Below are 14,520 nucleotides of genomic sequence, written 5' to 3'. Positions count from 1 at the left end.
AGAAGAAGGATTGAAACAACTCGTGGGGACGGCAAGACTTGTACAGCAGACCCTTCTCCATCTCTCCCCACAGTAACCCATTGCCCAGTCAGCGACATGTAACGCCCCTGTCCATGCTTACTGGGCCAATTATCTGTGGTGAAATGCACCCTGTCACACAGAGTTTCTCAAGGAATCAGTGATGTTTAGTGCGACATGCTGGTGTAGCGCGTGCACGCCTTTGTTGGAGAAGGAGTGGCGCCTGGGCATCGGCTCTTGGGGCACTGCGATGGGCATAAGGTCTCGAAAATCCTCGGTTAAAAAGGTTGGAAAGGCAGCATTTTGGTAGCCAACAGTTTCCAGATGCTGAAAGTCAACCTCTAAGCCATGTCATGCCCTTCTAAAAGCATGTAAAACACAGTAAGGGGACTCCAACCACAGTCTCCCTCGTTTCCACTAACTGGGCCACACACACCCCACTTGGCTGGCATCGGTTGAGCCCCCTTTTGAAAAAGAAAAAGATGCTTTGCATGAAGCACTCTCAAAAATACGCGTGCCTTTCCCGTCCCCTGGCTGACCCAGGGGAAGAAAAGTCCTCTGAGAGCCATGACTTGTTCATCTTGGTTCTTTTAGAAACACAGCGAGGGGACTCCAACCACAGTCTCCCTCGTTTCCACTAGCTGGGCCACACACACCCCACTTGACTGGCATCGGTTGAGCCCCCTTTTGAAAAAGAAAAAGATGCTTTGCATGAAGCACTCTCAAAAATACGTGTGCCTTTCCCGTCCCCTGGCTGACCCAGGGGAAGAAAAGTCCTCTGAGAGCCATGACTTGTTCATCTTGGTTCTTTTAGAAACACAGCGAGGGGACTCCAACCACAGTCTCCCTCGTTTCCACTAACTGGGCCACACACACCCCACTTGACTGGCATCGGTTGAGCCCCCTTTTGAAAAAAAAAAAGATGCTTTGCATGAAGCACTCTCAAAAATACGTGTGCCTTTCCCGTCCCCTGGCTGACCCAGGGGAAGAAAAGTCCTCTGAGAGCCATGACTTGTTCATCTTGGTTCTTTTAGAAACACAGCGAGGGGACTCCAACCACAGTCTCCCTCGTTTCCACTAACTAGGCCACACACACCCCACTTGACTGGCATCGGTTGAGCCCCCTTTTGAAAAAGAAAAAGATGCTTTGCATGAAGCACTCTCAAAAATACGCGTGCCTTTCCCGTCCCCTGGCTGACCCAGGGGAAGAAAAGTCCTCTGAGAGCCATGACTTGTTCATCTTGGTTCTTTTAGAAACACAGCGAGGGGACTCCAACCACAGTCTCCCTCGTTTCCACTAACTGGGCCACACACACCCCACTTGACTGGCATCGGTTGAGCCCCCTTTTGAAAAAGAAAAAGATGCTTTGCATGAAGCACTCTCAAAAATACGCGTGCCTTTCCCGTCCCCTGGCTGACCCAGGGGAAGAAAAGTCCTCTGAGAGCCATGTCCACATTGTCAGTGGACAGACACGTGTGCTTATCTGCCAGCAGACCCCCAGCAGCACTGAAGACAGGTTCCGAGAGAACGCTGGCTGCAGGACACGACAAGATCCCCAAGGCGTACGTGGCGAGCTCAGGCAATTTATCAAGATTGGAAGCCTAAAATGAGCAGGGCTCAAGTTGCACAATAATGGAATCGATGTTTCCTTGCATATACTCATATATCTGTGTGTCCTCCTCTTTTTCCTTGTCCAGCTGTTTTGTTTTCGCATGAGTATATGTCCTTGTCACTTTCCCATGTGTTCGTGTTGTGTTGTGAGTTGTTTGTCACCTTTTGGACACCTTTGAGGGTGTTTTCTAGGTGTTTTTATGTGTTTGTGATTGCCTGCCATTGTTTCCTATGCAGTTCGAGTTCGGTTCGTCGAACATTCGACGAGCCGAACTCGAACGGGACCTCCGTTCGGCGAACCGACCTCGAGCCGAACCGGGACCGGTTCGCTCATCTCTACTGGTAACATGATATCACCGCTATAGCCAATCACTGAACGCAACAGCTCCTGTGATCTACATCGGCAGAGCCACTGAGATTACTGGGGACCACTTTCCTTAAAGGGAACCAAACATCAGGATTTTCGTGTATAAGGTGCAGCCAGTACAGTACTGGCACTATCAGGCACAGTGTGTACATACCATCAGGGGGCAGCTCGGATGTTTAGTCAGTGAAATCCAACTTTGTAAAGTTTGAAAATTCATTCACTTGTTGATTGACGTGTGCACCACTCTCCTAATGTCCGGGTGGGTTATGGACGTTTATCCCCGCCCCTCCCCCGCCCCCTGTTCCTCCCTCTCACTGGCCGTATGTAAATTTCTCTCTTCAGAAACATAGCGCCGGAGTTGGCACCTGCGCATAGTGCTTATCTCCGGCGCCATGTTTCTGAAGCCCGCTGTACTTAGTATTTTGCGGGAGAGGCCGTTGCATGCGCCCTCGCTTCTTCAGATCCCGTTGTGACCGCAGGAGCGCGCGTGGTCACAACAGGACTGCAGAACAGCTGATGAGAGTACGCGATTACCTGCAGCTAATCGCGTCCTCTCATCAGCTGTTCTGCAGTCCTGTTGTGACCACTTGCGGTCACAATGGGATCTGAAGAAGCGAGGGCGCAAAATACTAAGTACAAGCGGGCTTCAGAAACATGGCGCCGGAGATAAGCGCTATGCGCAGGTGCCAACTCCGGCACTATGTTTCTGAACAGAGAAATTTACATGCGGCCAGTGAGAAAGAGGAACAGGCGGTGGGGGGCGGGGATACAAGTGCATAACATGCCCGGACATTAGGAGAGGGGGAGAAACAGGTGGGTGGGGTGGCGGGGATAAACGTGCATAACCCACCTGGACATTAGGAGAGTGGTGCACACATCAATCAAAAAGTGCACGAATTTTCAAACTTTATAAAGTTGGATTTCACTGACTAAACACCCGAGCTGCCCCTGATGGTATGTAAACACTGTGCCTGACAGTGCCAGTACTGCACTGGCTGCACCTTATATAGGAAAATGCTGATGTTTGGTTCCCTTTAAAGTAACTCCTGGAAGGGGAGGAAGATGATACTTTCCCATAATAATTTACATTACAAAGTTTCATTTTACATATATTGAATTCTGTTAAACAAAAAATTTAAAAGTTTCATAGTTTCATAGTCTTTAAGGTTGAAGGGAGACTCTAAGGGGCACTTTGCACACTGCGACATCGCAGGTGCGATTTCGGTGGGGTCAAATTGAAAATGACGCACTTCCGGCATCGCATGCGACATCGCAGTGTGTAAAGGCTGGATGATACGATTAACGAGCGCAAAAGCGTCGTAATCGTATCATCGGTGCAGCGTCGGCGTAATCCATGATTACGCTGACGCGACGGTCCGATGTTGTTCCTCGCTCCTGCGGCAGCACACATCGCTGTGTGTGAAGTCGCAGGAGCGAGTAACGTCTCCTACCGGCCTCACTGCGGCTTCCGTAGGATATGCGGAAGGAAGGAGGTGGGCAGGATGTTTACATCCTGCTCATCTCCGCCCCTCCGCTCTGATTGGCCGCCTGCCGTGTGACGTCGCAGTGACGCCGCACGACCCGCCCCCTTAACAAGGAGGCGGGTCGCCGGCCACAGGGACGTTGCACGGCAGGTGAGTGTGTGTGTGAAGCTGGCGTAGCGATAACTTTCGCTACGCCAGCTATCACCACATATCGCTGCTGCGACGGGGGCGGGCACTATCGCACTCGGCATCGCAGCATCGGCCTGCGATGTCGTAGTGTGCAAAGCCCGCCTAAGTCTATCTAGTTCAACCCGTAGCCTAACATGTTGATCCAGAGGAAGGCAAAAAAACCCCAATGTGTCAAATAAGCTCCAATGGGGAAAAAAATTCCTTCCTGACTCCACATATGGCAATCAGACTAGTTCCCTGGATCAACACCCTGTCATAAAATCTAATATACATAACTGGTAATATTATATTTTTCAAGAAATGCGTTCAGGCTCTGCTTAAATTTTACTAGTGAATCCCTCATTACAACATCATACGGCAGAGAGCTCCATAGTCTCACTGCTCGTACAGTAAAGAATCCTCGTCTGTGATTATGAATAAACATTCTTCCCTCAAGACGTAGCGGATGCCCCCGTGTTCCAGTCGCAGGCCTAGGTATAAAGAGATCTTTGGAAAGGTCTCTGTACTGTCCCCTCATATATTTATACATTGTGATTAGATCCCCCTAAGCCTTTGTTTTTCCTAACTAACTAACCCCAAGTTTAATAACCTGTCTTGGTATTGCAGCCCACCCATTCCTCTAATAATCTTGGTCGCTCTTCTATCTACCTGTAAGATTATGCTATTTATAACCTTCTATACTTTTACTAACAAGAAATGCATCCATTCCTCTCTTAAATTCATTCAGTGAGTTGGCCATCACCACTTCCTCAGGAAGAGAGTTCCAGAGCCTCACTGCTCTTACCGTGAAGAACCCTCTTCTATGCTGATGTAGGAATTTTCTTTCCTCCAATCGAAAAGAATGCCCCCTTGTTCTTGTCATAGTCCTTGGTACAAACAGATCATGGGAGAGATCTCTATATGGCCCTCTGATATATTTGTACATATTTATTAGGTCTCCCCTAAGTCTTCTCTTTTCTAGAGTAAATAGACCTAATTTTGATAACCTTTCCGTGTATTGTAATCCACCCATTCCATTTATTATTTTAGTAGCCCGCCTCTGAACCCTTTCAAGTTCAGTAATGTCTTTCTTCAGCACCGGCGCCCAAAATTGCACACAATACTCCAAGTGTGGTCTGACTAGTGATTTGTACAGAGGGAGAATGATGTTTTCATCTCGTGCCCCCAGACCTCTTCTAATGCATCCCATCACCCTATTTGCTTTGGTGGCTGCTGCCTGACACTGGGCACTCCAATTTAGATTCTTATTCACTAAGATGCCTAAGTCTTTTTCCATGTCTGATTTCCCCAGTGGTTTCCCATTTAGTAAGTAATCGTAGCATCTGTTTCTCCTTCCCATGTGCATAACCTTACACTTATCTGTGTTAAACCTCATTTGCCATTTTTCAGCCCAATTCTCCAATTTACTCAAATCCATCTGTAGTTGCAAACTGTCCTCCTTTGTGTTAACTACCTTACATAGTTTTGTATCATCTGCAAATACTGATATTTTACTCTGTAAACCATCCACCAGATCATTAATAAATATATTAAATAGTAGGGGGTCCAATACAGACCCCTGTGGCACCCCACTAGTAACCCTGGCCCAATCTGAGTATGCACCATTAATAACCACTCTTTGTTTTCTACCACTAAGCCAGCTACCTACCCATCTACACACATTTTCCCCGAGCCCAAGCTTTCTCATTTTACTTAGCAGTCTTTTATGTGGGACAGTGTCAAATGCTTTACCGAAGTCGAGATAAATGACATCCAATGATTCTCCTCGGTCCATGTGAGAGCTTACATCCTCATAGAAGCTGATCAGGTTAGTTTGACAGGAGCGATCCTTCATAAATCCATGTTGATATGGAGTTAAACAGTTATTAACATTGAGACATTCCATAATAGTATCCCTTAAAAACCCTTCAAACATTTTACCCACAACAGATGTTAAGCTTACCGGCCTATAGTTTCCAGGTTCCCTTTTGCACCCTTTTTTGAATATTGGTACCACATTTGCTAGCCGCCAATCCAGTGGAACAGACCCAGTTTCTATAGAGTCTTTAAATAAAAGGAATAGAGGCCTGTCTATCACATTACTTAACTCCCTTAATACCCGAGGGTGAATGCCATCAGGGCCTGGTGATTTGTCAATTTTAATGTTACTAAGTCGGTTCTGCACTTCTTCCTGGGTTAGGCAGGTCATACTTAATGGGGCATTTACATGATCACTCTGCATTTCCCCTGGCATATGCTTTTCCTGTGTGAACACAGTTGAGAAAAAAGTATTTAAAACATTTGCTTTTCCCACATCGCTTTCTATGATTTTACCCTCATTATTCTTTAAAGGGCCAACACCATCAATTTTAATCTTTTTTCTGTTTATATAATTAAAGAATAGTTTGGGATTTGCTTTGCTTTCCTTAGCAATGAGTCTCTCAGTTTCTACTTTTGCTAAATATATTTGTTTTTTACACATTTTATTTTTTTCTCTATATATTTTTAATGCTTCCTCGCTGCCTTCTTGTTTTAGCTTTTTAAATGCCTTTTTCTTATTATTCATTGCCCCTTTTACATCCTTATTTAGCCACATTGGTTTTCTCCTGTTCCTAGCCCTTTTATTTCTGTATGGTATGGCTAGCTCGCAGTGGGTGTTTAATACCGATTTAAAAATTTCCCACTTATTTTCTGTGCTCCCATTTTTGAGGACATTGTCCCAATCAATTTGGCGAATGTCTTCTCTAAGCTGATCAAACTTTGCTTTCCTGAAATTCAGCGTTTTTGTAACCCCCCTCCAAGGCACCTTACTAAAGGACAAGTGGAATTGTATTATATTGTGGTCACTATTCCCTAGGTGCCCATCCACTCGTACGTCTGTTATTCTATCTGGCCTGTTGCTTAAAATTAAGCCCAGAAGGGCTGCCCCTCTAGTTGGGCCCGGCACAAGTTGGGACAGATAATTATCCTTAGTTACTGACAGAAACCGGTTTCCTTTCTGAGATACGCAGGTTTCAGTTTCCCAGTCTATATCGGGGTAATTGAAGTCCCCCATAATAATCACCTCATTGTGATTTGCTGCTTTGTCTATTTGTTTCAATAATACATTTTCAGTGGTTTCTGTTATATTTGGTGGCTTATAACAAACCCCTATGAGGATTTTATTAGTTTTCCCTAAAATAGGTACTGTAGACATGAATAGATCCTCATAGACTTGAAACCATATTGAAAATGCATTTCCACATGGAACCATTTGGAAGGCCCACATTGATAGATCCATCACTGTCATTGTTGTCGGCAGTGCTGGTCCAGTTTACACAGGAAAATCTTGCTTCCCTGGCCACAATCAACTTTACAGTGTACCTCTATGAAAAAATCCTCTATTTTCCATTGTGTGCTGCACGTTGCCTATGTTACTAGCCACCCCTGCAGTGTCAGAGGTGGCCGGTGGCAAGAAGAGTACAACTGCAAGTTTTATGCTTTTAAGCCTGCAAGAGCGACTCGGGAGCTCACTGGATCACCATGTGCTTCTCCAATGCTGGCGAGGCAAAACTGCCTCTATTTATAGCGGTGGTCGGGAAACTCCAGCCCGCGGGCCATATATATATACACCAGCCCTTCCAGTGATGTATATATGCCCCTAGCCCCTCCTGTGATGTACAGTGCCTACAAGTAGTATTCAACCCCCTGCAGATTTAGCAGGTTTACACATTCGGAATTAACTTGGCATTGTGACATTTGGACTGTAGATCAGCCTGGAAGTGTGAAATGCACTGCAGCAAAAAAGAATGTTATTTGTTTTTTGTTTTTTTTTTAAAATTGTGAAAAGTTTATTCAGAGGGTCATTTATTATTCAACCCCTCAAACCACCAGAATTCTGTTTGGTTCCCCTAAAGTATTAAGAAGTATTTCAGGCACAAAGAACAACGAGCTTCACATGTTTGGATTAATTATCTCTTTTTCCAGCCTTTTCTGACTAATTAAGACCCTCCCCAAACTTGTGAACAGCACTCATACATGGTCAACATGGGAAAGACAAAGGAGCATTCCAAGGCCATCAGAGACAAGATCGTGGAGGGTCAAAAGGCTGGCAAGGGGTACAAAACCCTTTCCAAGGAGTTGGGCCTGCCTGTCTCCACTGTTGGGAGCATCATCCGGAAGTGGAAGGCTTATGGAACTACTGTTATCCTTCCACGGCCTGGACAGCCTTTGAAAGTTTCCTCCCGTGCCGAGGCCAGGCTTGTCCGAAGAGTCAAGGCTAACCCAAGGACAACAAGGAAGGAGCTCCGGGAAGATCTCATGGCAGTGGGGACATTGGTTTCAGTCAATATCATAAGTAACGTACTCCACCGCAATGGTCTCCGTTCCAGACGAGCCCGTAAGGTACCTTTACTTTCAAAGCGTCATGTCAAGGCTCGTCTACAGTTTGCTCATGATCACTTGGAGGACTCTGAGACAGACTGGTTCAAGGTTCTCTGGTCTGATGAGACCAAGATCGAGATCTTTGGTGCCAACCACACACGTGACGTTTGGAGACTGGATGGCACTGCATACGACCCCAAGAATACCATCCCTACAGTCAAGCATGGTGGTGGCAGCATCATGCGGTGGGGCTGTTTCTCAGCCAAGGGACCTGGCCATCTGGTCCGCATCCATGGGAAGATGGATAGCACGGCCTACCTGGAGATTTTGGCCAAGAACCTCCGCTCCTCCATCAAGGATCTTAAGATGGGTCGTCATTTCATCTTCCAACAAGACAACGACCCAAAGCACACAGCCAAGAAAACCAAGGCCTGGTTCAAGAGGGAAAAAATCAAGGTGTTGCAGTGGCCTAGTCGGTCTCCTGATCTTAACCCAATTGAAAACTTGTGGAAGGAGCTCAAGATTAAAGTCCACATGAGACACCCAAAGAACCTAAATAACTTGGAGAAGATCTGCATGGAGGAGTGGGCCAAGATAACTCCAGAGACCTGTGCCGGTCTGATCAGGTCTTATAAAAGACGATTATTAGCTGTTATTGCAAACAAGGGTTATTCCACAAAATATTAAACCTAGGGGTTGAATAATAATTGACCCACACTTTTATGTTGAAAATTTATTAAAATTTAACTGAGCAACATAACTTGTTGGTTTGTAAGATGTATGCATCTGTTAATAAATCCTGCTCTTGTTTGAAGTTTGAAGGCTCTAACTTATTTGCATCTTATCAAACCTGCTAAATCTGCAGGGGGTTGAATACTACTTGTAGGCACTGTATGTGTCTCCAGCGTCTCCTATGTGATGTATGTGATTTTGCAATCTGTTGACTGCGCTCCAGACCGAGACAGCCCTGGAAAAGTAGTTATGAGAAGCAACATGATCAATATCACCGAACATCACAGCCGCACCAAAGGGAAGCAGCTCCAGCCACCACAGTAGGGGTGTATGTGTGAGTTAATTGTTTGACCAAATATTTTAGGGTAATTTTCAAGCTAATAAATTTTTGCTGCCCCCGAAATTTGGTAAACATTTCCAAATGGCCTCAAGCAGAAAAAAAGTTCCCCACCCCTGATTTATTGCATGGAATACCATTTAGTTTGGACCAGCCATGTTGCTGGTTCTTACTGTCAATCTTCAGGAGTAAAACTGTAGGGGTATCACCCCTATGAACAGTTGAAAGCACTTCGCTTTTAAGAGACAGTGCTCCCCTGTTTCCTGTGTATTATGGACTGGCCAGTGCAGCCGGTGCCTCCCCTCTGAACCGAGAGTTGTTTGGACTAACCCAGACCAAAAAGTGGGGGAAAGAGAGAAAGAGTGGTGGAGACATTTTAGGCAGAAACAGGAAAAGTTGGATTACCTACAAGTGTGAGAGAAGGGACTGTGTGCCTTGCCCGAGTATGACAGTGTAGGAAGAGCTGCAGTGTCGGCTGTGAGATATAGTCCAAGCTGTGATGTGAGAAAACCCCTGGCTGCTATAAAGCGTGTACCAGACTGAGGCCTGAGATGCCCTAAGGCCAGTGAAGCCTATCAGAAGAGCGAAGACGTCGAACGGAGGAATCAAGAGACCCCAGGTCCATGGAAAAGAACAGCTCACCCTGCCCTTCTACCAACAAGCAACACAACTCCTGGGAGTGGACTTGTTCCCTGTCCACAGTGCTGTGAGTTTTTACCAGTCTCAAATGGCAGGGCGCAGTGTCCGCACGGCCCCAGTAGTGGAGGCCAGCTAGATTGTAACGTAGTTAAAAGTATATTTTACCTGCATGTGTTGTTATTTATGGGCTTTTGTGATAGTTGGGGCAACAGCTAGCAACTGCAGTTGTTAAAATCTTTACTGTTACCATTTGTGCATACCCCTATTTGTACGCCTATATGCTTTAATTCTGCTTGTAAAAAAAATCATCCTTGTTTCTGCAACCCTCGTATTGTGCCGTAATCAAACTCTGCACAAGTTTGGTCCCTTGGCCATCACTACACACTGTTCCCCAGCAAACAGTACTCTAGGATACAGAGGAGCGGTGTGTTCCTGGAGAAAGGTGATATGACCATCCATGACTATTTTATTTTCTGCACTTCAGTAACCATAACCCTTTTATTCCGAAACGGCAGTATGAGGCCTGGTTTTATGCTTCATCCCCCCCACACACATAATGACAATTTTTGTCATTCTTTTTGAGGATACAATTAAATGTATTTTATTTCATTCTCTTATGGTTGCATTCACACATTGCTGTCTTAGGCGGGCTTTGCACACTACGACATCGCAGGTGCGATGTCGGTGGGGTCAAATTGAAAATGACGTACTTCCGGCATCGCATGCGACATCGTAGTGTGTAAAGGCTCGATGATACGATTAACGAGCGCAAAAGCTTCGTAATCGTATCATCGGTGCAGCGTCGGCGTAATCCATAATTACGCTGACGCGACGGTCCGATGTTGTTCCTCGCTCCTGTGGCAGCACACATCGCTGTGTGTGAAGCCGCAGGAGCGAAGAACATCTCCTACCGGCATCACCATGGCTTCCGTAGGTTATGCGGAAGGAAGGAGGTGGGCGGGATGTTTACATCCCGCTCATCTCCGCCCCTCCGCTCCGATTGGCCGCCTGCCATGTGACGTCGCAGTGACACCACACGACCCGCCCCCTTAATAAGGAGGCGGGTCGCCGGCCAGAGCGATGGTCGCAGGGAAGGTGAGTGCATGTGAAGCCGGCGTAGCGATAATTTTAACTACGCCAGCTTTCACAAGATATTGTACCTGCGACGGGGGCGGGGACTATCGCGTGCGACATCGCAGCATCGGCTTGCGATGTCGCAACGTGCAAAGCCCGCCTTAGTGTGGTGTTTTTACAACCACATTTTTGCAGAGTTGTTTTGAGAATCCCAGCAAAACTGTGCAGCAACAACACTAACATACAATACTATAATAGGGCAACATTTCACTGAACAGTTATCCCTAGGGCATTATCCATGAGATGTTCTCCAATTATTGATCGGGCCATGGGTTAAACAGCTGAAATCAGAAATTGCTCCAAATCCTACTTATAGACAGAAAACTGCTCTAAGGACAGGAACCTTTAGTAACAGTTTGTTCCTACGGCAGGAGGATTAATTAGCCTCTTCTCCAGAGACTCCAGAAGACTAAGCACCTACAGTACCTGTCATAAAGAAACGGTCAGTGGTTGTTCATGTATTGAGTGTCTTTACATAGAGAGTCGTCATTCACTTATTATCCACTACTGAACAACCAACCCCTTGATAATAGCCCGATTAACAATGCTTTTCCATTTGGACAAGGCTGCAGCCAATCAGCCTCTGTTGATTGACAGCAGCAATCACTAGGCATTGTTTATGTCAGGTAGCTGAGTCGCCCACCACAGCGCTGCAGCCGTTGCCTGTAGGACACTGTGGGGACTTCTCTGTAGGGACCCTTTTGGCTACAGGTATGTCAGGTTTTCTTCATATCTAGTCGTGACACCACTCTCAGTTTTGCGGTCAGGATGAGGGGTGACCGCCACTGCAATTTATCGAGCGTCTGGGGCTGATGGTGTCTGCAGTCTGGTATTATGGCCTCCCGAGAGTGAGGCTGGACCCAGGGGCTCGGATATATGTGTGTGGAACCACAGGTCGCAGAATGACTCAGTCGCAGTCCAGAAAGTCTTTTTATTGTTTACTCACTTTTAGTTGGTTGGTGAGATACCCGGGCGATGCTGAGATTATACCAGGTGGAACTAGGAATTCCTGCAGGCCGTTCTGAGGGTAGCTATTAACTCGCCTTCCTTGCACTTCTTTTGTTTCGGATAACCCCTGACTTGCAGTATTGTGGGATTCATCCAGGGAAAGTTGCTACTGCCTTTCCTTCTCTTTCTGGCCCCTTTGCCGGCAGCATGGACCTGGTGACATGGCTTCTGGCCCTATGTCCTTATGGGTCCCTCTGTTGCTGCTGAGGCTCGAGCTCTGTATCTTTGGTAAGGAACCTCTAGTCCCCTCACTGGCAGGTTTAGCAGATCAGTAGATCGATATCTGGGTCTAGGGACCTGTTCCCTGTGCGTGCATAGTTACCAGCAATCCCCGTACTCGACTGCCTCTCTTCAGGTGTCTTTCAGGCTGACTTTCTGGTCATTGTACTCACCGCTAACAGCTACCACACAAGCAGGGTCTGGCTAGCGTGGCTGTACGTCTGCTTCCTTCAGCAACTTCTGTGCACTGCCCCAGACTGGCTTGCTCCTCTTCCTTTTCCTACTGCCACTGCATCTTAGCTCCCAGCCCCTACCTACACCTCTTGCTGAGAATTGAAAGTTAACCTCTTCAGGGCTACCCAAGGGTCCCCTTCTCAAGGTGTGGGAGACCTGGTTGGTATGTGTCTGTGTGTATACACCTCATTCTGGCCTTTTGGAATTACCTGGAAGCACTGTCTCAGCATGGGTGTAGTACTCTGTAGTGCCTGACCAGGTCAGGGGCACCACATAGCCAGCTGAAGATACAGTACTGAGATCAGAGGAATGAGGTCTGTCTGCAGGTAAGTATAGATTTTTTTATTACATACTTCACAGTTGGGTTAATAAAAAGTAGTTTAAAGAAGGAAACAACAGAACATTCGTAACTGAGTTTTGGTATTCAGCAGAGCTTAGCATCTTCTTATATGTCCAAGGAAGTTCTCAAATGATACCTCATCAGTAGGCTCTTGGCAAAAAAAAATACCCGTTTGGCATCAAACAGTTGAATATCTGCCTATGCATACACTTTTCCTACAGGGTGGAAAACTTGATTGTGAATATGCTGTATGAATAGCATAAATCCAAGGGTAATATAGCCCTACTCACATATGTAATGTCAACATTATCCTTCATTACTGACCACAAGGAGCATGAACAACATGATTTGTAGATTATACATATAAAAATATAAGATTATCTAGTGTGAATAGTCTGTAGCTAAGTATTAAGCAGACAGATATCAGGTATTGTTAAATAACATAAGGATTAGAGATGGGCGAGCACTGAAATGTTTGGGTGATCGGTCCTCAAGTCGAGACGCTCTGAAAGGACTAACCACGAATAATGAGTATAATGGAAATCAATGATTAGGAACTTCGGCTCTCCGCCCATATACAACCAGCCATAAAGTGGGCATTTCCAGGGGGAGTTAGGGTGGGCTTTTTTCTTTTGACACACTACATCCAAAAATGTTTCTTTATCCCCAGTGAGAGCCACTTAGAGACTGCGAATGGCTCTCACTGGGGTGCCTGCACACATCATGTAGTGAAGCGAGCCTGTGCTTTGTGGTCATTGTTTCAACATTCAAGCATCCGTGATACTCGGCCAACCTCCATGAGTACCCAAGCACCCCAATGCTGGATCGAGTGCTAAACAGTGCCGAGCATGCTCGCCCATCACTACTAAGGACGTATTGGGTTTTTTTCTGAATACATAGGTTTGCTTAATCTTGCATTTTTACATGGAGACCCCACTTTTGCTCTAGACAGGTCAGTTCTTCAGAGTTCTCTTCTACTTGCATAGGCTTGTAGAGATGAGCTAAAAGTCCTTTCACTTCCTGGCACTCTTCTGGGCCAACTTCATCTACTGCCTTGCTATGGAAGTTTGGCATATAAAGCTGACGACTGGTAGGACTCCAGTCTACAAAGAGAGTATCACAGTCACTAAAGTCTGTGGCATCCGTCCCATCTATATTATCAGCAGCTTGTCCTATAGCAGATTCTTCTATTTCATACAGTTTATTACTTAATACATCTGATTTAGTGAGATTTTGATCATTTTTTGGGAGGTATGTAAATGGTTGTTGTGACATATTTGCCTTCTGATAAGTTTCTTCCTTATTCTTTTTTTGGATGGAATGACATTTGACTCGCCCATACAGATTGTCTTCCTTGTTTAAAGTTGCTGTTGATGCCAATGATGTCTTAGGTACAAGATCATGTGGCATGTCATATGAGGACACTGGTGCTGCTGGCTTAGTGACTGGCGCTTGTACCACAAGGCTGACGTAGCCATGATCATCATCTTTTGTAACTAGTGAATGACTGGTATCATATCCATCATCTTTGAAGTACAGATCTGTCTCAACCTTTGTTTCTTCTTCTTTGTCAGTCATCTTGCTGCTTTTCTCATTACTCTTGCTAGTCTCGATTTTGATGACATTTATTGTTACATTATTATAACCATCAACGAAGACTACATTGTTATTATTGTTGGAGGTTATATTCTGAAACAAAGACCAGAAATAACAACATATTAACACAGTTCATTTAATCATCTTCTTCCATTTGTTTTTGTCTAGTATATTTCACTTGCACTATATATCCCCTATCCATATATTCCATCTATTCTATATTGTATGGGAGTAATCCATCATCAGAAACCAGTAATAATAGTAATCATT

At 45.6% G+C, this 14,520-nt stretch overlaps 1 protein-coding gene across 2 annotated transcripts in view; it reads right to left on the bottom strand.

Annotated features, from left to right (window-relative positions):
* Positions 1-11,733: 11,733 nt before the first annotated feature.
* LOC142295178 (uncharacterized) overlaps positions 11,734-14,520 on the bottom strand; it is a 61,701-nt gene continuing 58,914 nt past the window's right edge. For both annotated transcript variants that reach the window (XM_075338252.1, XM_075338253.1), the window contains one exon: positions 11,734-14,343. In XM_075338252.1, the coding sequence (XP_075194367.1) occupies positions 13,561-14,343 (783 nt within the window). In that variant the 3' untranslated portion in view covers positions 11,734-13,560. The remainder of the gene's footprint in view (positions 14,344-14,520) is intronic.

This window comes from Anomaloglossus baeobatrachus, chromosome 3 (assembly GCF_048569485.1).
Source record: "Anomaloglossus baeobatrachus isolate aAnoBae1 chromosome 3, aAnoBae1.hap1, whole genome shotgun sequence".
Lineage (NCBI taxonomy): Eukaryota > Metazoa > Chordata > Amphibia > Anura > Aromobatidae > Anomaloglossus > Anomaloglossus baeobatrachus.
Note: the sequence above shows the minus strand (reverse complement) of the source record. Positions and strands in the feature narration are given on the sequence as shown.